This window comes from Hyperoodon ampullatus (genome assembly GCF_949752795.1).
Source record: "Hyperoodon ampullatus genome assembly, chromosome: 7".
Classification (NCBI taxonomy): Eukaryota; Metazoa; Chordata; class Mammalia; order Artiodactyla; family Ziphiidae; genus Hyperoodon; species Hyperoodon ampullatus.
This window is the reverse complement of record NC_136920.1, coordinates 13164982-13187889: the sequence shown is the minus strand read 5'-3', so window position 1 is coordinate 13187889 and position 22908 is coordinate 13164982. Positions and strand designations below refer to the sequence as shown.

Sequence of the window (22908 nt, the reverse complement as noted above, 5' to 3'; positions counted from 1 at the left end):
GCCACTGCAATGAGAAGCCCGCGTACTGCAACGAAGAGTAGCCCCCGCTCGCCGCAACTAGAGAAGGCCCGCGTGCAGCAACGAAGACCCAACACAGACAAAAATAAATAAATAAATAAATAAAATTTTTAAAAAACAACAAAAAACCACCCTTGGTCCCTGCCTCTTTCCCAGTGTCCACTGCAGCCCAACTGAACAGCTCAGCATTTCCCAAACAGCCCTGGGCGGCCTGCCCCCGCCCCTTTGCTGCTCCTGCTGCTTCTGGCCCAGCGATGTCTGCCCGTCACTGCCTGTTGAAATCCTGCTTATGCTCCTGGGCCCGCCTCCCGTGCTTGCTTCCACAGAGCAATGAACCTCCAACCCAGGACCCAGGGGAGAGGGGACTGGAGCCTTCTGTGCCATCGCCGGGGATGGTTCCAGCCTGCAGAGGGGGTGGGGAAACCATCTATCAGACCCTTCCTGCTTTACCATTCTCTGAGGGGAGGTGGAGGTGCTCCCTCTTGAAAGTGCAAGGCCACGTCCTCCTTCTTCCCAGCCATCTTTGCACCTGAGAACAAGGTAAAGCTTGGGATTCAATCCCATGAGAGCCAGATCCCATGGACTAGGACAGAAATGGGTCACTCATTCACCCTTCTAATATGTACTGATGGAGCGTTCTACTTACTATGTACCAGGTCTCCAGAAATGAGGCATGCCCCCTCTGCTTCCCTCTTCCTTAGGAGACCCTTGAGGCCCCTGTGTGTGTGTGTGTGTGTGTGTGTGTGTGTGTCTCACTCTGCGACCCTTGGGGTTCAGCCAGGCTGGGGGGGCTCACAGTCGAGGCAGCTGGGTTCTCCTCGACTATATTACCAGCCTTGCTTCCTGGAGACCAAAACCACAAGTAGAGCACAGAGGCGTGAGAGACACTCACAGGCTGGGTTTGGCCGCATGCGTGCAAAGGGGTGCTGTCTCCTGCAGAGAGAGATACATAAACGGGAGCAGCTAAGGGCAGAGCAGCTGCGAGGGGCACTCGGTAGCCTGCCCACCTTCTGGCCCTAGGATGGTGCTTCCCACTGGCGGGCATGCATAGCGGTCGGAGATGACACCAGACATAATGCTCTTCTTCGTGGTTGCTGGATTGCTGACGACAGCTCTCTCAGGTAGCCCTCTCCCCACCTCCTGTGACTCCTGCAGGAGCGCCTGGGACCTGCCCTCCTGGCCCCTTTTCTGCTTGTTTTCTCACGCTCACCTGTCTGGAGCCTTTTAGCCAAGACTATACTCTGGTACCAGGATGGTCCCAGCTGTGTCAACAGCATTAGGGGCCCAGAGAGGGTACAGGGACCCCCGTGAGGGGCTGAGGCTGTGCCTGGGCAGCGCTAAGAGGACCCTGAGGGTCAGATAATGTGGGTCGCATGTGGGGTGTCTTACCAACGGGCTCCCAGGCTCGGAGGAGGGAGACACCTCCCACCCACAGGCTCAGGAACCCCTGCATCCCTATTTCTTGCCAACTCTCAGGAAGGAACCGTTTGCCTTCCAGAGAACTAGGACCACTGACGATCGTATTTTCAACCCCAAAGCTGAGGCCCTGGGTTCACCAAGCTTGTACCACTCACAGCAGAGCCATCCTGAAACAGAATTCGGAAAGCTAAGCAGAGCTGGGGACAGCTGGCCACTGGTTGCTCCACTGGGGGTAGTTTAGGGCACAAATGAACAGAAAGGCTCTTGAGGCTCAGATCCTCCCTGATCTTGAGCTCCGCCTGGGTGCCAAAACACCCTTGAAACCTGGGCCAGGCATCGGGTGGCAGGAAGTTTTGGGCGCTGGGTTGTGCTCATCGGATGCTTGTTGACCCCTGTGGAGTGCAGGGTCCAAAGTGGCAGAAGCTGAGCAGGAGATGCTGTTGCTCTGGGCCCTCCCACTGGGGGATAAGGAGGTGGGTACGGAAACAGAATCCTGGGCCTGGGGGTCTGGGTCCACCTGGCAGCAGAGATGCTAAATGCTTTGAGTGTGGTGTTAGGGAGATCCAGGAAGGCCCCATCAGGAAGGCTGGAGCATTCGGGGAGCCAGGGGGGGCTCTTCTCCCTGCCTCTGTCTATCTAGAGGCACGTGCTCCCAGCCTCCTGAGCTCACACTGGTTCAAGGAAAGCCGTTTAGCTCTGGGATCAGGAATAGGTGCTCCTTCGGCCCCATAGGGGCCCCGGAAGAGAGGCTTTGCCTGTCTCACTCTACCAGGAGCCCCTGGAGCTTGGCCACTTTCTGCCCCCGAGCTGAACAGACAGATGGTCCAAGAGTGGGGCCCTCGCTCTGCGTCTCCATCCTCTGTTCTCCATGAGCTGCTGGCCTCGGCTCAGAATTAAGTCTGGGTCTGAGAGGTCTGCGGACCGGCCCCTGGGCCCTGGGATCTGGCCTTGAACAGTGCCTGAGGGAGGTGGGAACCTGGGCTGGGCAGAGCCCAGGAAGGTGAAGCGGAGGGTCCCTTGGGGCCCAGTTCCTCACACATCACCTTGTCCCTGCCCGGCCCACTCCACTCTCAGGATAGTTATTTACTTACTTCGTGTTTTCAAAACTGTGCTTATAGTCAGTTGACTCACTTGTTACGAATACAAGTTCAGTTTTGAAAGGAAACTTTATGTCACAATTATAAATGGAAAACTGACATCATTTGCCACAAATAAGAGGTAAAGGTAAGCATAAAAATAAATGGCGGTGAGGGCTTCCCTGGTGGCGCAGTGGTTGAGAGTCCGCCTGCCGATGCAGGGGACACGGGTTCGTGCCCCAGTCTGGCAGGATCCCACATGCCGCGGAGCGGCTGGGCCCGTGAGCCATGGCTGCTGAACCTGCGCGTCCAGAGCCTGTGCTCCGCAACGGGAGAGGCCACAGCAGTGAGAGGCCTGCGTACCGCAAAAAATAAATAAATAAATAAGTAAATAAATGGCGGTGAAAACCAGTTCCTCTGATATGTTAGTGAAAAGTTAAAAGAATGTAACAGCCCTTGAGCCTGAAGCCTTTGCCAGCCCTCTTTGTTAAAGGGAAGATGAGGGGATGATAAACACATCCTGCCTCCAAATTGTTATTTTCTTCTTGACTTTTCAGGGAGTCTGAAAGCCCTTTGGGCGGGAATAGTCTCCTCGCTATACGATTTAATGGCATTAAACGCTGCTCCCTTCGACCCTCCTGAGGGTGCGCAGTGGTATAGGTCCTAGTGCTGGGAAATAGGGCCTGGCAGGAGGGGCACTCTGGGCAGAAGGGAACGTGAGAAAAGAAAAGGAAAGAAAGAAAAACAACGGGGAAGAGGGGGGAAGGAAAGGGAGCTGGGAGAATGAGGTCCCTAAGGGAGCTCCAGGGCATCACCCCGAGGGCTGAACGTGGCCCGGGCGGGTTACCAGGCTGTGCCCTCAGACCACAGGCACGTGGAGTCTGGCCCTCCTGGGTCCTGGTAGACCCGGCCTCCCCTTTCCTACTTCCCTTTGCAGTCCCACCTCCAGGCTCCATCCTGGGCCTCACACAGCTGTTTCTCTGGCCAGGCTGGTCTGGATTCTGGGCCGGCTTCTCGGCAGGCCTTGGTTTGTGCTGATGAATGACCAGGGCCTAGAGAGCCATGCTTCCGAATGCTCTGCTGGTGCTCCATGGAGGCCTGGGTCCAGGACCTCTTTGTCCACTTATCCTCCAGTTCTGCCTCAGTTTTCAGATCAGCCAAGTGGTGATGGAGAGGTGGAGAGAATGAACTAGAAGCCCCTGACCGGGGAGGTTGGAGGAGAGGGGAGTCAGGAGACCAGCCGATTGCTGCCACCCTGCCTTTAATTCACCTTGTGACGGTGCTTCTCGGCTCTGGACCTCAGTTTGGGTGGAATGGGGCTCTTTGGGCAGATGAGCCTTAAGAGCTTGGTCAGATCTGACACTCTGCATTAGATGCAGGAACAAAAGACCCGGCCATGCCCACCAGGGCTGAGCAGAGGTCGGTGACTCGAATTCCACCCGGACCGTGGTTGGCGAGGTCCTCAAGGGCTGCTGTTGTGCACTTGAAAAGGCTATTTGTGGTTTTACTTTAAAAAATAGTTTCTTTTCTTTTTTTTTTTTGCGGTACGTGGGCCTCTCACTGTTGTGGTCTCTCCCGTTGCGGAGCACAGGCTCCGGACGCGCAGGCTCAGCGGCCATGGCCGCTCCGCGGCACGTGGGATCTTCCCAGACTGGGGCACGAACCCGTGTCCCCTGCATCGGCAGGCAGACTCTCAACCACTGTGCCACCAGGGAAACCCCTAAAAAATAGTTTCTTAAATTAACACATTTAAAAATCTATTTTTCCTTACCTTGTAAATTCAATACACAGATCTCATATTTTTTGCAAGTCCAGTAGTTTTTAACAATGGCTCTCAAGGGGCCTTTGTTTAATATTTCAGCAAGTCAGGTTAACAGAGTAAGCCTCCTTAAATAATAAATACCACTGACAAATGTAGCTAATTGAGTTCCCTTAGGTCTGTGATGTCTAATCTAGCTGCTACTAGAATGTGCCATTTGGAATGCGGTCATCTGAATGGAGGTGTGTTAGGAATATAAAATACACAGCAGAGTTTAAAGATGTGTTCAAAAAAAGAATTGTAAAATATCTCATTAGTAACTTTTATATGATTACATTGAAATGATAATATTTTGGATATGTTGGGTTAAATAAGTGTTACTGTTACAATTAAGTTTACCTATTCCTTTTTCCTTCTTAAAAATGTGCCTCCTAGAAAATTTAAAACGACATATGGAGCTCACCTTACATTTATACTGGCTAACAACACCTTAGATACTCTACACTACATTTATAAATTTAATGAATTTGATTTTCTTATAAATGCTTCAAATACCTCTAAGAAACACAACCTTCCCAAGGATTTAAAAGAATGCGTATAGATCTGAAAAAATAACTTATTAAGAAAGTGAATATTAAGTTCTCTTAAGTAGTCTAATCAAGTTTACAGATTTCAACTGAAGTCAGTTACTCAGTCACAAACATGAGAAACTCTATGGCCAAAAGTTCTTAAACATTAAAATACAGGATTTTATACACCAACATACAGAACTTGACCCAACATAAACTTAACAGAAAGGTACAGATACTATGGGTTTTTGTTTATTTCACACCTCTATTTTTTAAATTCTAATATTCCTGGGCTTAAAAATCACTTACCAAGGAGAAAAGAATCATACCATTGCATGTAACTTGGCTTATCCCGAGCAGGTTGGAGTTTCCATCTCAGTGGACTGAGATGAGGATAGCTTTTTTGTTGTTTTGCCAAAATATAAGATATGATTCTCTTGTGCTGCTGATGGATAGCCCATGACCTCTGATTGGGCTGGTTGCTCGACCCACAATCCAGGTTTCAAAATCCTAGTTCTCTCTGTCTCCCCCCAGCCCAGGGAGTTTTACCACTTGATTGGATTAAATTAAACAAATGTTTACTATTCTTTTTTTCCCCCCATGTTCTTCCTGCCTGGCAAGACTCCAATTCATAGATCTATAAATAACATATGACAGACATCTGCATATTTCTCCTAGCTTAGTCTGGCTCTCTGGTCATATGACTGGTGGGGACAGTTAGCATGGCCGTGACCATGGTGGTAATGTGAGACAAGGCAGCTCCTAGGGCGTTGGGTCTGGCATATTTAGCCAAACATAGATGAGTCCAGAGGGATCTAGAATGAGTGAGAAACGCTGCCCACAGCCTCCTTCGTTCAGTTCACATTTATTGAGGCCTGCTCCGAGCCAGCCTCATTTCTCACAGGAATGCTCGAAAATTAAATTGGGCCCCCAGCTGTCAGATTCTGAGGCTGAAGCATCAGCCGTCCCCCTGGGACAGGGAGGGGTAAGCAGGTGGCTCCAGATGAGGCTTTGGGACAGGGACCTGGAGGAAAATACCCCCCTGGCATGGGGCCCACCCTCCCCCTGCCTGGATCACAACTAAATCCCATGCCAGATGTTCAGCCTTGCGCTGAACAGACGCTGGTGGGGCTGGAATGCCTGGGTCGCTTGCCTGCCCCAGTCTCAGTGTCCTCCAGACCATCCATCCCACCCTCAGCACTGGCCTCCCATCGGCCAGGTCAGGGCGAGGTGTGTCCGAGGAGCAGCATTTCCTGGGGGCCCTCATTCCTTCCCTTCCCGGTGATTCCTAAGGCTGCCATCCTACCTGACAGTTTGCTTGATACTCTCAATGGATGTTTTAAAGTAAAAGGACATTTATTTTTAGAAAAATCTTTATATTGCTGCCTTCAATATAAAGCCATTGTAAATCACCTAATGGTAACAATGGTGAAAATAAACATCATGGAAACAATGTTATTCATTTCTGGCCAGACATGTGGCATTTAATACCCTGTCAGTGACCACCTAAATGTGAGCTTATAAATGTTACCCAGACAGGACAAAGATCTCTTATACGTAAATACAGGATTTAGGGGTTAACATGATGCCATTTGCACAATAAACTCATTTACCCAAGTGACAACCCCATGGTGTAGGTGAGGAAACGGGGGGTTAGCAAGGCTGAGGCCTGTCCAGAGTCTGGAGCTAAGATGTGCCAACGCTTGAGCTGAGGTGTCCTGACGGGAAAGAGTGGCCAGGCCTGTCTCCTGGCTGGCTGCCCCCGGGGTTCCCTCTGAGGATGAGGCATCTCCCCAAGGTGTTGTACCCTCCCGGGTTTGCAGCCTCAACATTGCATCCAGGGACAGCCCCGAGGGGCCTCTGGGGTCCTGGGACCCCATGGAAGACTTCTCAGGATCGGATGGGAGCAAATGGGCTGCCTCTTTCAGCAAAGCCCAGCCTTCATGGGTTTGCTGTGCACTTACCCTGCCCACCCAGGCCAGGAACGAATGAAGTGAAGCTGAAGAGACACAGTGAGCCAAAGGAAAAATTGCCTGGCAGGGGCTCCATCTACCCACAATTTATTTAACACCTGCTATGTGCCAGGTCCGGGGCTGGCACTGAGAATATGAAGGTTTGACCTTGAACATATTAAATGTTGAGGAAGGTGGCAAAACATACAAGGGTCATTCTGGGATAGATGTGACAACAGGTGCAATCCGATGACAGCCATAACCACCATCCACTGCAGGGGACTTACATTCTCCAAGCGCCAGCCATGCTTATCCTGTCCTACATTGACACTGGGGCACTCGTCTCCATTTTATAGGTGGGGAAATGGAGGCTCAGAAAGTTCTGTATTTTAGCCCAAACTAGTGTCTGATGCTGAGTTTAAATCCATGTCTGTAGATCTCCAAAACCCATGTTCTCCATCACTGGGCTGCACTATTTCTGGGAGCCAGGAGTCAGAACAGGGAGAGCTTGAGCTTCCCAGAGAGGGGGACATCACTGTCCCAGAGGGGCTGGACACGGGGGATAAGAAGGCTTTTGCATATAAAAGAAAGATGGCAAAAACATCCTAGGCACGAAGACATTTTTTTAAATGTGTTCATGCAAAGGCTCGTGAGATAGTCGCGTTGTGCCAGTATCAACTTCCTGGTTTTGGTAATTTACTGTAGTTATGGAATAGGTCACTGTCAGGGAAAGCTGGAAGACGAGTGCATGGGACTTCTCTGTGCTATTTTGGCAACTTCTTGTGAGTCTATCATTTCAAAATAAAAAGTTAAAGGGGAAAAAAAAGGCATTTCAGGCAAAAGGGCCCATTTGAGCAGAATCTGGAGAGCATGGTCTAAGGCCTATTGGGTAGGTAGGGCCCCAAATCCCAGAGGAGCTGGGCTCCAGGCTCTTTTTCTGCTGACTCATCCAGACTGCTGTGCCATGAGGATGCAGTGAGCATGCCAGACACAGAGACCAGCCCAGAGAAGGCCCACACAAACCGTACATTTACATTTACATTTGCCAGGCCAACAGATATAAATTCATATACCTGTCTTCTCCTCATCACAGCCCTGTGAAGTATGAGTTATTGCCCCCATTTTACTGATTAAGCAACTGAGGCTCAGAGAGGTGAAGTGACTTTTCCTGGATGGCACAGTAAATAGACTGTTAAAAGATAAACTGAGGCATATTAAAATTCTTAAACTGAGCAAAAATCGATTCAAAAAGGCGGCATACGATCTAGCAGATAGAAAGGACAGGTATAAAAGGGGACTTTTATACGCAGAAGGGAGTAGGAACAAGAAAGTTATACTAGGCAAAAAAGCAGATTGGTTACTGCAAAGTTACTTTGTTTTTGTCGTTTATCGTTATTTTAATTTTTTTTTAATTGAAGTATAGTTGATTTACAATCTTGAATTAGTTTCAGGTGTACAGCAGAGTGATTTAGTTATACATACATATATATCTATTTTTTTTCAGATTCTTTTCCCTTATAGGTTGTTACAAAATATTGAGTATAGTTCCCTGTGCTGTCCTTGCTGGTTATCTCAAAGTTACCTTCTTTTAGGGGATGGCGGGGTCTAGCAGGCAGATGACCTAACTAGTGCTGGTCAGGTGATTCCTGATTGACTGGTTTAAGATTCCATTTCTGGGAGAGCTGAAACCATAATTAAGTCTCGGCTTGGTGATGTGGGGCTTTAGCATAAACAGCTCCACTTGGGGCCTATTGTCTTGTTTTTTGTTTTTTGGTTTTTTTTGCGGTACGCGGGCCTCTCACTGTTGTGACCTCTCCCGTTGCGGAGCACAGGCTCCGGACATGCAGGCTCAGCGGCCATGGCTCACGGGCCCAGCCGCTCCGCGGCATGTGGGATCCTCCCGGACCGGGGCACAAACCCGTGTCCCCTGAATCAGCAGGCGGACTCTCAACCACTGCGCCACCAGGGAAGCCCTGTTGTCTTGTTTTTAACAAGACCCACATTTAACTAATAGGCGCCAGATCTTTAACTTGACTTTATGACTCCAAATCCACTATGTTTCCCAGCCCTGGAAGATGGGCGGGGTTTGGAACTCCAGCCACCTCAAGATTTTTATAGGAAAGGTCCCCCATTCTCTGGGGAGTTTTCACCTCAGCTACCAACAGCTGGGCTGTCATGGAACTTGGGTGAAAAAACCCTTGAAGGAACTTATGTGTCAGAAGCCACTTCCTGGCCAAGCTTCCACTCAGCCTCAGTTTCCCCAGCCATAAAGTGGGGTCAGTGGTAACCTCCAGAGCCCAGGGCTGGGATGAGGCTCCATGAGACAATGGCTGTGAAGTACTTGGGGAAACACGGGGCTTCTTGGGCGCCAAAGAGCCCCATGGCCACAGCTACTGTCGGGCCTGGGGACAGGGCAGGAGCTCGCGGAGGGAAGCCCGGGTTTCCGCCCACCATTTTGTAGACTCCTGTGGCCCAGCTGCCTCTGCCTGAAAGTGGCAGCTGAGACAGCCTCCAAGAAGCTGGGCAGGGAGGCAGGGCTGAGGGGCTGAGGAGGAGGCTGCGGAGCCCTTGGGAGATGCTGGATTAGGGTACCATAATGGGAAAGTGACCCCCTTACTTTCCCCTGCAAAGGGGTTGCCCCCGGATCTCCACTGAGTGTTAGAAGATGGCAGGGCACGTTAGAAGTTCCAGCCTGTAAGTTTCCAGGACACCCCCGACCGCTCTATCATGACCCTGAGCTGGGCTGGGCTTTCCTGGCAGGGCCAGCATAGCCCAGGGAGTCTGCACCCGGAGCTGGGGGCCAGGGCTGTGCGGGGACACAGGCTGTGTGAGTGAGGGGGGGTCCTCAGAGCTAAGAGCTTCTCAAGGCGTCCTGGCGATCCCATCTGTGTGCCCCACTTACAGTTTGGAAGTCACCTACTGAGCCCCGAGCCAGGGAGAGCACAGAGGTGAAATCACCGTGTCATCAGCCGTGTGCAAAGCCAAGCATGGCTCTGTCCATCTTGCAGAAGCACAAAGTGATGCTTGGAAAGCTGGAGCCACACAGCGAGTTGCCAACAGAACTGGGACCAGAGTCACTTTCTGGGCACCAACCAACCCATCCCCGCCAGCTGCCTCTTCCTAAGTGGGGCTTGGGGAAAGATTTTCTCTACACTTCAATAAAATGTTTGCTAGGATGTTCATCTTTTCCAGAAGGGGTGCCTGGGACCTGGGCTGGGGCGGGGGCAGAGGTGGAGAAGCATGTCCCGGACAGGGAGGACATCTGCTCCCCATTCTGCTCAGCGAGACCACCTTCCTCTCTTTCCTTCAGCTAAACTAAGTAAACACACTTGCCAAATGAATCAAACTCCTTGGAGAGATGTGCTGCACTCTCCAGATGGGGTTCTAGAAATACCGCAGCAGTATCTGAGCTGGAAGACTCCATCCCCAGAGGGCTGCCAGTCATTGACATCTACCCATTTGTCAGAGGAGGAAACTGAGGTGCAAAATGGGGAGTGAGGCACCCAAGGTCAGGAGCAGGGGTGAGAAGGGTCTGCAGGCTCTGCCCGGGGCCCCTTCCCCACATTACCCAGAGGGTGTGGTGCTGGCCTGTGCCCACAGATGCGCCCTCAGCGCCCCCCGCCTCGATGTGGAGATGGCAGGAGAGGGCTGTGGTCTGACGTGGGTCTGAGGTGAACACAGCTGACCCTGGGCTCTGATATATCAGCTTTGTGAGGCGAGGAGCTGGCTTCCTGCAGCCACTTTGCCTCCACCATCTCAACGGCTCCCCGACTGTTTTGTTTAGTTTTATTTAAAAAAAAAATTATTTCAGCACAGTTTTAGACTTACTGAGAAGTTGCAAAAATATACAAAGATTTTCCATATGCTCTTTACTCAGATTCCAGACTAGTAATATTTTATCATTTTCTCTATTTTTCTGTCTATTACATTTTTCTTGAACCATTTGAGAGTAGGTTGTAGACGTAACTTCCCTTTCTCCTAAATACTTCAACATGTCTTAAAAAAAAAAATAAGGGGGCTTCCCTGGTGGCGCAGTGGTTGAGAATCCGCCTGCCGATGCAGGGGACACGGGTTCGTGCCCCAGTCTGGGAAGATCCCACATGCCGCGGAGCGGCTAGTCCCGTGAGCCATGGCTGCTGAGCCTGCGCATCCAGAGCCTGTGCTCCACAACGGGAGAGGCCACAACAGTGAGAGGCCCGGGTACCGCAAAAAAAAAAAATAAAAAAAAATAAGGTCATTCCCTTATGTAACCACCGTACACATATCAAAATCAGATGATTAACATTGCTACAAAAATAATCTGTAGAACTTTTTCAGATTTTTGCCAATTGTTCCAAAACAATTTGCCTTAGAGGCAAAAGAAAATTCCATTGAATGTGTTGCATTTCATTCTCTTTATTTTCCTTTAATCTAGACCAATTGCTCAGATTTTTTTCTTTCAAGATATTGATCACTTTGAAGAGTACAGGCCAGTTATTCTGTAAAATGTTCCTCAGCGGGGCTTGTCTGATGATTCCTCATGATTAGTTGGGTTGTTTCTGGCAGCAGTATCACAGAAGTGAAGTTGTGTCCTTCTCAGACATGGTATCAGCTTGTCCCATTACCCACGGTCTAACTCTGATTGCTTGGCTAAGGTGACGTCTGCTAGGTAAAGTCACTCTTCTCCTTTGTAATAAATATGTCTCTTGTGGGCAGATTCTTTGAGAATACGTAAATTTTTTGGTTCCCTTCAAACCTTTACCCACTCATAGTATTATGGCTGATTCTGGCCTGAATCAGTTATTATCATGATAGTTTCTTGATGGTGATGTTGTGACGCCATCATTGTTTTACAGATACAGTGGCCGACTCAGCTTTCTCTGCTGGCTCAGTGAGTGGGAACCAGCTGGCTCAGTGTCTTGAAGGCTGGTGCTGATGGGGCCAAGAGTGAGCTCTCAGGCTGAGCCTCTGACGGCCGCCATCTTGCCTTGCCTCCTTGTGGAGCCTGGCGGGGCTCCTCCCTGCTCCCCGGCCCGTCCTCCCTCCACCTTCACAACTTCCTGCCATTCATTTGTGGAGCTCCTATTACGTGCTGGGCACTGTTTTTAGCCACTGAGAATGTAAGACAGAGTCCCAGAATTCAAGGAGCTTATATTCTAGTGGAGAAAACAGACAAATGAATAAACGTTTAAAAAATAGTATCGGGGCTTCCCTGGTGGCGCAGTGGTTGAGAGTCCGCCTGCCGATGCAGGGGACACGGGTTCGTGCCCCGGTCCGGGAAGATCCCACATGCTGCGGAGCGGCTGGGCCCGTGAGCCATGGCCACTGAGCCTGCGCGTCCGGAGCCTGTGCTCCGCAACGGGGGAGGCCACAGCAGTGAGAGGCCCACGTACTGCAAAAAAAAAAAAAAAAAAAAAAAAAAAAATAGTATCGTTTCAAAGCAGAAATAGAGACACAGACGTAGAAGACAAATGTATGGATACCAAGGGGGAAAGGCCGAGGGGAATGGGAGGAATTGGGAGATTGGGATTGACACCTATACACTATTGATACTATGTATAAAATAGATAACTAATGAGAACCTACTGTATAGCACAGGGAACTCTACTTAACGCACTCTGGTGACCTAAATGGGAAGGAAATCCAAAAAAGAGGGGAAATATGTATATGCGTAGCTGATTCATTTTGCCATACAGTAGGAACTAACACAACATTGTAAGGCAACTATCCTCCAATAAAAATTAATTTTAAAAAATGACTACCAAAAAAATATAGTATCATTTCAGAGAGGAATATGTGCAACAAGGGATATAGAGCAAAGGAAGGAAGACAGAGAGACTGGAATGGGGATCCAGGTAAGGCCTCTGATGACACGTGAGCAGAGATCTGATTGATGGGATGAGCTGGGTGTGCCAAGATTAGGGAGCAGGACATTCCAGGCAGAGGGCATGGCAGGTGCAAAGGCCCTGAAGCAGGAGTGAATTTCACATGCTGGAGGAGATTACAGAGGGAAGGGGAGAGTGGAGGAGATGGAGATGGAGAGGTTGACACGTGTCAGGGAAAACAGATCACGTACGGGCTTGGAATTAATCCAAAGGAAATGGGAAATCATCAGAGAGTTTTAAGTATAAAAGGATGTGATTTGATTTGCCCTTATGTATATACAATTATTTAACAAATATTTTTTATAAAATCAACTTCGTATGTAAGCCTAAGTAAGTTTATTTAAACCTAGACAACTTCTAGGTTTCATATATCTCAGACCAATGTTGCTTCAATAAATTGAATATATCTATATAAACAGATAAGACACTCAGAACAACTGCGTCATTCATTAGCCTGACAGCCAAACCCAAGTCAGCTCTCCCTTTGTTAAAGGCTTGTAATCCCCAGGACTGAAGAATTGGAAAAGGAATCATCTGCTTACTGTGTGATTCAATACTATTTAATCTTGGATCTTAAATTGGTCTGGTGTTGGATATACTGCGTTAACTGGTGGAAAGAGCAGTTTGGGGGAGGCAGTGGGGACAGCGGGGCTGTGTTGTGAGGGAGGGAAGCAAGGTCTTCTTGGCAACCTCACATCAGGGGCTGTCGGAGGAGGGCAGAGGGGACAGGGACTCACCCAAGGTCATAGCAATGGCTGGTCTCAATTCTACCATCTCTCCTTGTCACTCCCACCTGGTTCCAGCTGAAAATTCAGACACAATGTAAACATTCGTCATCCTTACTGTAAGAATGTTATAACAGCCACATTAAAAGAGATCTCACCCAGCACGCGCACACAGTGAGGCCTTTCGTTCCTGAGGGAGGGAGTGTGTAGGTCTCTGTAGCGTCGTGGGCGTTTAGTCGCATCAGCGCGGAGGTGGGTGTGCTGAAGGGCACTGTGTTGGTTGTGATGAATATTTGTCAGAACGGCTGTGAGAACGTGGATTCTGGGGTCTCGGAGACCAGCATGGGATCCCAGGCCGCACCACCTTCTCTGTGACTTTGGGCAAGTTTCCAAACCTCTCTGAGGGGAAATGGGTACAACCGGAACGTCAACTCCCCAATTCTCGCTCTCTAGATAGACTCTAGAGCCCCCCCGTGAAGATCTTTAGAGACCATTTTTCATCACCTGCATCTGTGGGGGCTGGCTCAGTTCCAGCCACGTGTCCATGTAGCCATGAAACTCAGTCCCACAAAGCACTTGTGGATTTTTTGACTCTGGAGATCTGGAAGTGAAGGCCGGCACATCCATCCGTCCTGCGGGTTCCCCTCCTCCTCTCTCCCAAGACTCCCTAGAAGCAGCTGTGGGCTCTTGCCAGCTTTTGCCTCCCAGAGGTGACCTTTGTTGTAGGTACGTGTGTGACTTAGCTTCCTAGGGCTGCAAAGTACTACAAAGGGGTGCATGAACAACAGAAATGTATTGTCTCACAATTCTGGAGGCTGAAAATTCAAGATCAAGGTGTCAGCAGGGTGGGTTCCTTCTGAGGCTGTGAGGGAGAATCTGTTCCACGCCTCTCTCCTAGCTTCTGGTGGTTTGCTGACAATCTTTGGCATTTCTTGGCTTCTAGAAACAAATCCCCATCTCTGCCCTCCTATGTGCATACGTCTCCCTCCAAATTTCCCCTTTTTATTAGGACACCAGTCATACTGGATTAGAGCCCACACTAGTGACCTTATTTTAACTCTGGGAAGACCCGATCTCCAAACAAGGTTGCATTCTGAGGTGCTGGGAGGTATGGACTCCAACATATCTGTTTTGCTGGGACACGATTCAGCCCATAGTAGTGCACGCGCGCGTGTGTGTGTGTGTGTGTGTGTGCACATGACTCAGGAGTGGAATTTCTGAGTCACGACTATGGAAATGCTTTCTAGAGTGGTTGTGACGGCTTTGTTCCACGCCCCCCCCCCCAGCAATGTACAGAGTCCCTACTGTTCCCCATTCTCACCAACTCTCCATATTACAACCCTTCTTAATTGTCGACAATCTAGTGCCTGCGCAACAGTCTCTCCCTGTGGCCTGACGTTGCTTTCCTCTGCGGCTGTGTGGCTGGGTGTTTTTCATATGTTCAAGGGTTCTGTGTGTTTCTTCTTCTGTGAAGGGCCTCTTCCTGCCTTTTGCCCATTATTCTATTGCTTGCCTTTTCCTCACTGGTTAATGGAAGAAGATTCTTTTCTGAGGAGGGTTTCCACTGGGGAAGGTGAGGAAAGAAGAAGATAAAGGGGGAAGTTAGGTCATCATTTCTGGCCTTAAATTTCGAGAACTCATCCACACAGCTGCTCCTTCAAGGGAAAGACAGGAAACCATTTCAGGCCCTGAGTCTCTTTCTGGAATCTCTGGGGCCAGGTTCAAATCAGAATCTAGAATGTTAGGATTTTAGAGAAGTGACATGTTTACGTTATGTAATGTCTCAGCAGGGGCCTGAGCAGCCCCTGTAACCAAATACCTTAACATTTCTGCAACAAAATATATGATTTTTCACACCATGTAGAATAAATAAAGACCACGGACAAGCCGGCATCATTTCAGGTCAGGAAGGCCACCCACAGAGTTATGAAAAATCCAGGGGTATCTGGGGCTTCAGAATTGCATTAAAGATTGTGCAAGCGTGTTGCCAAATAGCTATTGAGAGTCAGGCCCCATGACGATCATTTTCTCTTTTAATCTCCCAATAGCCCCAGGAGGTGGCTATGAACATCACTGCTTACGTGGACAAAGGTCACTGATGATACTAGAGTTTAGGAAAAAGAGTGCATATATGTATATGTAAAACTGATTCACTTTGCTGTACACCTTAAATTAACACAACATTGTAAATCAACTATATGCCAATAAAAAATTTTTTAAAAAGAAAAGAAATCCAGATCCTGGTATTAAGAGGAAGAGATGGGATTCGAACTCACATCTGTCTGACTCCAAAGCCCACCTGCTTCCAGCTCTGCCGTGCTGCCCCCAACCCTATGGAGGCGGCTTCTTGACTTCTCTGCTCCCCAGGACTCTGGAGTTTAGAAGCAGAGTCACCAGCCAGAGGGGTGGATTGGGAGGGCGGGATGCGGCAGGGAGGGAGTAGGTGGGAGGTCTGTTGGCTGAGCCAGACCCTCACCCCAAAGCAGTGGGTGCTGGTTGCCAGAGCTAGAATGCCCACCTCAAACCTCTGCAAAGCTTCCCAAGGGTCCATCATACTTTGGCATTGACCAAACATTCAGCTGGCTCTCTCCTTGCCCCAGTGTGAAGGCCTCCTTAGACACCGGAGGGGGAGACACTGACCAGAGATCTTACCTGTTGCTGGGGTTCAGGGACTGAGAAAGCGACAATGTCTTCCCAGCATTTAAGTCAGAGCTCGAGCACCTTTGCAAGGAAGGATAGGGAAGCCCTGTGGCGTCAGGCCACTGGTGGGGAGAAAGGGTGGCATGGAGGGTGGTAGGTCACTGCCCCACATGATCTCTCCTCGGAGCCCGCTCACCCCCTGGAAAGGTACAAGTTAGATCTCCCAGGTTGTTTGGCAAAGGCTCGGATATTTCCTGTTCTCCATCATGTTCTCATCCTTGAGAACTCCTACTCATCCTCTAAGGCCCCTCCCAACTGTCAGAATGATTCCCTCTCACCTCTACTCTTCCCAGAGCACTTTATTCTGACCCCTGGGATAGCACTTCTACCTTATCATAATCAACTCTGAGTATATCTTCGTCCTCTACCATGGCTTGGTGCCTGGCCCAGGGTCTGGCCAAGAATGAGGAACAAATGAATGAAGGAAGGAATGGCACCTCCCTGCCTAAGGGCTAAGATAGGCAGAAACGTGAAAGATTTTGAGTCACTTCAGAAGTGCCCTAGACGTGACTTATGGAGGGGAGTGTGGGGTGACCGTATCACCAGAGAGCTAAGAAGTGGGCTTGAATTTAGAGAGACCGGAAGTTGAATTCTGGTTCCGCATCTTAGTAACTGTGGCCTCGGGCAATTCGCTCAGGTTTCTTACCTGGAAAACTGAGACTTCAGTGGGCCCAACGGAGAGTCATAGGAGAGTGCGTGCTGTATGTAAAGCAGGGACACACACATGCTACCTCCTCCCAGGGAACCCAAATTTATTTCCTGAACATGAATTCATGGGCCTGGTTGACCTTGTGGCCGTTGGCTGCTGCCGGCCTTCAGCTGCTAAGGACACAAGGTGGCCGTGGAGATTCAGGCTGAACATCCCCCATGCCTCCCCAGTTTCCCCTTTGAATCTGGATTTGGGCCTGGATTTGTTTAGAGAGAGGAGGTGGGTGGTGAGGGGGAGGGGCCCCTTGGAGCTGATGGGCAGGGCAGCTGAGCCAGGGTTGGTCCCTACATCCCAGGAGACATTCTGGTCCCAGCCTGCTTGGGAAGGGCTGTGTTTCCTTCCCAGGAGGGATGATGATGATGACTTCCAACAGCTGCTAGATGCCTGATATTAAGGGGGCCCTTCTCTTAAGGGGGCTTTCGGCCACCTCAGGAAGGTGTCAACATCACCCCTGAGAGCTGGGGGATTTTCACCCCTTGCCCACACTCAAGTTCATTCACCCAGAAACTGCTGCTCCAGCAGCTATCAGAGACTTCGAACCAGAGTCACTCCTGAGAGCCAGTGGGTGGGGACGGGCCCCCTGGAAAATCCTGCATGGCCCAGCAGAATTTCAGCTTCCACTGAAACCCAGAAACCCAGCCCTGCCCTTCATACAGAGGCCAAACTCTGGGGGATTTTATTCTTGAATTTCACAGACTTGAGTTTCTAGCTTAACACAGCAGGCCCTGTCCTGCCTCCAGGCCTTTGCATGTGCTGTACCCACTACCCAAAATGCCCCTCTGCCTTCTCTCACTTGTGGAAGCTGCCTGACACAGTGGAAAGAGTGAATCTGGGGAACAGGCTTGGATTTGAATTCTGGCTCTTTCACCACCAAACTCTGTGACCTTGGAGTAGTAACAATTTCTCTGAGCCTCTTTGTCAGTTAAATGGGTTTCATAATAGCACTTCCTCACAGGGTCATCATGATGCTTCTGAATGACGTCTATAAAGCTCTCTGTTCAATAAATATGGATCTGTTCCCTCTGCCCCAATGAAATGTTCCTAGACCCAAGCCCTGGCCCAAAGGGCACCTCTCTTGCAGTAACTTCCTGAACAGGTGTAATCAAGGCAGCCCAGGAAACCCTTTGTCTGGGTTCAAATCCTTCTTTGCCTTTATTTATTGGCTGCATCCGGTCTTAGTTGCGGCACGCAGGATCTTTCGTTGCAACGCGTGGGCTTCTCTCTAGTTGTGGCGCAAAGGCTTCTCTCTAGTTGTGGCGAGTGGGCTCCAGAGCACGTGGGCTCTGTAGTTGTGGCACTCGGGGTCTCTAGTTGTGACGCACAAGCTTCGTTGTCCCGTGGCATATGGGATCTTAGTTCTCCGACCAGGAATTGAACCTGCATCCCCTGCATTGCAAGACAGATTCTCACCACTGAACCACCAGAGAAGTTCCCCTGCTTTGCCTCTTATGAGCCCTGTTGTTCTGGAAAGTTCCTCCACACCTCTTGGACCCTATATTTCCCCATTTTTAAAATGGGGATAATAATACCTTCCTCTGAGCATCATGATGGGGATGAAATAATTTAAAACTATTAAAAACCCATGTAAGCACACAAGACTCATTGGCAGGGGGCATTGATATGATTCAAGCAATTTACAAAGGCTTTTTCACATATGTTGTCATTTTAAAAAACTGTTGTTTTCATTTTCAACACTAAAATTATATATAATGTAAATAGTACAGAATTTAGCAACTACAGGAAAACAAAGAAAGAAATTTACCTGTAATGGTAACTATTGTTACCACCCTGTTATAGAATCTTCCAGGCATTTTGTTAGAGAGAAATATTGAAAAACACACAGAAGTACAGAGAGTGTTTCAACAACTCCTAGGCATCCCCACCACCCAGATTTAAGAAATGTTTACATTTTTGCATATTTGCTCAGATCTATTTTAATAAGGAAGAAAACCATACAGATGCTGCTGAAATATTTCCTTATCCCTCCCTCCCCAGAGCACTCACGCTCCAAGTTGTGGTGTGTGTACCTTTCTTTTCCATGTTTTTATACTTTTATTACATAAATATATATCAATACCCAATAGATAGTACATGTGCCATATTTTCTATAAATGGTATCATATTGGATGTATTGTTCTACAGCTTACTTTACTTGCTCAATATATGTTTCAAAGATCTATCCAAGTGATAGATATAGATCTAGTTCATTCTTTTAACAAAATAATTCAGTCTATAAATATAACATAGTATCATTAATTATTTCCTGATGATGAACTGTTAGATTACTTCTAATTTTCTTTGATTACATACAGTGCTGCAGTGACAATCCCTGTATATGTCTGCATGTGAACTTGCCAGCAAATATTTTTCTAAGCTATATATAGAAAAGTATCGTTTTGGAGTCAAGATATCAGCATCCTCAACTTTATGAGGTCTCTTTGGCCATTTTTCTATGCATTGTATTTACAAGAATATGATCATCCCGTGTATCTTGTTTATAATCTTTTACTGCCTATTACTCATATGCACACACACATCTATCACATATATACATTTGTCCTTGTTGATTCTGCAGGATCTTCTTCGCTACTTACTGGGGCCAGGTATTGGATTTTTGTGTGATCTTGTTTCAGTCCTGTGAGGTTTTTATACCTGTGAGGTGAGGGAGACAAGTTGGGCATATGAAGAGATTTGCCCAAGGTTTCCATAGTAAGGAAGAAGCTGGTTTTCAGACCCAGGCTTGTTCAGTTCCAATCCCATGCTCTTTCTGCTGCCCAAGACCTGGTAGACGGTTCTACTCAATCCACATGCTAGGGCCCCATCCAAGACCTACTGAATCGGAATTCTAGAGGAGGAACCTGGATGTCCATCTCCTGCATGCAATGGTCTGAATCCTTACGGGAGATCAAGAAGATGGGGCTTGTAAAAGGCCAGTGTCTCTGGCCTGTTGAGCTCACTTGGAGCAACTCAGTCATGAGTTGCTCATGATTCTCTATGCTTGGTGGTATCCCATATTACCATCTGGTAGCTGCAAAGAAGGTAGAGTCTGGCATGGGAACCTGAGCAAGCCTTGGGGCCAGGTCCACAGGAGCCTTTGCTTTTAGAGGAACTCCTGTTACCATGGCAACTGCAGTCCACATTTCAACTCTAGGAATGCTGGATGCCATGTTTGTAGAGCCAAGGAAGGGAATAGCGAGTTGTGAGTGTGAGGCAGCTCTCCTAAGCTTCCTAAGAAAGACAGGGAGGCAAGAGGAAAGAAGGCAGCTTTGGGGGAACTGGAATTGTCCCTTTGCAGAGAAAACTGAGGCACCCTCAGAGCCATCATTATGCCTTGGATGAATGAATAGATAGATAGTCAATGGCCAGCTGCCCTCCTATGTCCACTGGGGACGGAACAGGAGAAAGCAGGGTGGGGGGACATAATGGCAGTGGCCATGTACCACACCCTAAGCATGTTACATATGTTATCCATGCACCCCCTCAAAGCGATCCAATGTGGCTTATGTATTATGCCCAGTGCCAGGTTAAAACTGAAGTCTAGCAGGGCTCAGTGACTTTCCCAAGGTCACACAGCTAGTGATCGACAGAGATGGGTTCGGATCACTATTCTGTCTGTCCCCAAAGTCTCCGTTCTAAATCATGAAAAAAGAATTTCCTGTTTGTTTCCAGTTTGGCTATCACAGATAAGTTTACTATGACCATGTACATAAAATTCTTTATACGAACATATGGTTTCTTGCTCTAAATGAATGACTGTACACATCTGTATTCCCATCAAAAGTATGGGAGCAGTCCAGTCCCCCTGTGTTCCTCACCGGTTCTTGGTTGGTATGATCAGTACTTTGAATATTACCTGTTTTAAAAGTCTGGAGATGGGGCTTCCCTGGTGGTGCAGTGGTTGAGAGTCCGCCTGCCGATGCAGGGGACACGGGTTCGTGCCCCGGTCCGGGAGGATCCCACATGCCGCGGAGCGGCTGGGCCCGTGAACCACGGCCACTGAGCCTGCGCATCCGGAGCCTGTGCTCTGCAACGGGAGAGGCCACAACAGTGAGAGGCCCGCATACCGCAAAAAAAAAAAAAAAAAAAAAAAAAAAAATGGCGGAGATGTATCTCACTATGGTTTGATTGCATTTCCCTAACGATTCATGACGTTGAACATTTTTGTGTTCATTGGCCAGGTGTATGTCTCCTTTGATTAAATGTCTGTTCTTTTATTAGTAACTGAGAAGACAATAAAAAAATACTTCAAAATAAAAAAAAATTTCCCAAGAGTGGCAACTGTGAAGCTGATGCATTGGTGCTGGGAAGGCTGTGGACTCTCCTACTCCCGGGATCATCCCATTTACGCTTACTTCCCTAATACTTACTCCAGGCACCAGCACGTGGTACAAGTTCAGCAAGTGTTAATGGAATTGAATGCAGAACAGCCATAGACTCTTTTCTCAGCTTTCAGTAAAACATCGCTCACACGCCCTCACTTTCCTGAGCATGAGAGTAGGCAGGGGAGTTCCAGAAGCAGATCATACCCCAAAGCCGGTGGTGAACCTTGATTTGATCTTGGAGTTTCCTCTCACTGCAGATCATGAACTGTTGTCTTTTACCTCCCCTGGGTTTGGTGATGGAGAGGAGGGTAATTCAATCTGGCATGTAGGGAGGATGTCATGCAGGTGAGCATCCTCTGTTACATAATATGGTGACACATACAAGCTAAAAAGTCTGGATTTCTCTGACCTGAGTGACTGAGGACCTTTGGGGCTGGGACTCTTGAAGCCTTTGTCATCACTTTCCTCTGTCAGTCACGTGCTGCTTTAGCTTGGGCTGCTAGAGCAAAATACCATAGACTGGGTGGTTTAAATGTTTGTGGCTTAAACAACAAACGTTTGTTTCTCACATTTCTGGAGGCTAAGAAGTCCAAGATCAAGGTACCAGCAGCTTCTGTGTCTGGTAAGGGTCCTCTTCCTGGTCTGCAGACAGCCGCCTTCTTGCTGTATCCTCACACAATAGAGAGATCTTATGTCTCTTCCTTTTTTTTTTTTCCCATCATGAGGGCCCCACCTTTATAACCTCATCTACTCCCAAATTATCTCTCAAAGCCCCCACTTCCTAACGCCATCACAGTGGGGATTAGGGCTTCGAATATGAATTTATTCATATATGAATAAAATAAGAATTTTTAGGAAGACATACACATTCAGTCCATAGCCTGTGCATTGAGTTTTCCTTGTGTCCCTAAGCCCTTCCTAGGTATGATGAGAGAGAATGAAAACAAACAAACAAAAATCCTGTAAAATAAGTTAAATAAGCCTAAGACACCAAGTTGCTGACTTTCTCTTGGGTTCCCAGGGGGGAGAAGTCAGCCCAACCTTCTTGGGTTTCGAAAGTCCCCAGTGGGTACAGCCTGGTCTAGTCACATAGACATTGATGCCGGTCACCTCTGGAAGTGAGGACCACAGTGTCCAATCAAGCCCCCAGGACAGCTTCAGTCTCTGCGACAAAATAAACTCCACCTAACCTCTCCAAGTCCCTTCAAAGACAGGACCCTGCTGTTCCCTCTGAATCAAGTCATAAGTTATTTGTGCGAGCCAGCGCTCTGCTTCTTTCCAATTTTAATGGAATTATAGACTGTTTGTCTTTTCTTTCCAGTTGTTTTAACAATTGCTCTCCACCGAGTTTCGGACTGCTTGTACAGACTGCTCTATTTAAAATAGATAACCAACAAGGACCTACGGTAGAGCACAGGGAACTCTGCTCAATACTCTGTAATAACCTAAACCGGAAAAGAATTTGAAAAGGAATAGATATATGTATATGTATAACTGAATCACTTGGCTGTACACCTGAAACTAACACAACATTGTTAATCAACTATATTCCAATATAAAATAAAAATTAAAAACAAAAAAGCATTTCAGAGGTTTACTGTTCCACTAAAGATCACTAGCTATTAGTAAATTAAACTAGTTGTTTGTTTTTTTTTTGCGGTACGAGGGCCTCTCACTGCTGTGGCCTCTCCCGTTGCAGAGCACAGGCTCCGGACACGCAGGCTCAGCGGCCATGGCTCACGGGGATCCCAGACCGGGGCACGAACCCGTGTCACCTGCATCGGCAGGCGGACTC

At 48.3% G+C, this 22908-nt stretch overlaps 1 protein-coding gene across 1 annotated transcript in view; it reads left to right on the top strand.

The window, feature by feature from the left end:
• Positions 1-1078: 1078 nt before the first annotated feature.
• Positions 1079-22908, top strand: part of CD6 (CD6 molecule) — a gene marked incomplete at both ends in the record, with an annotated part of 40636 nt that continues 18806 nt past the window's right edge. The window contains one exon of the mRNA XM_079708210.1: positions 1079-1139. Coding sequence (XP_079564336.1) covers positions 1079-1139 — 61 coding nt within the window. The remainder of the gene's footprint in view (positions 1140-22908) is intronic.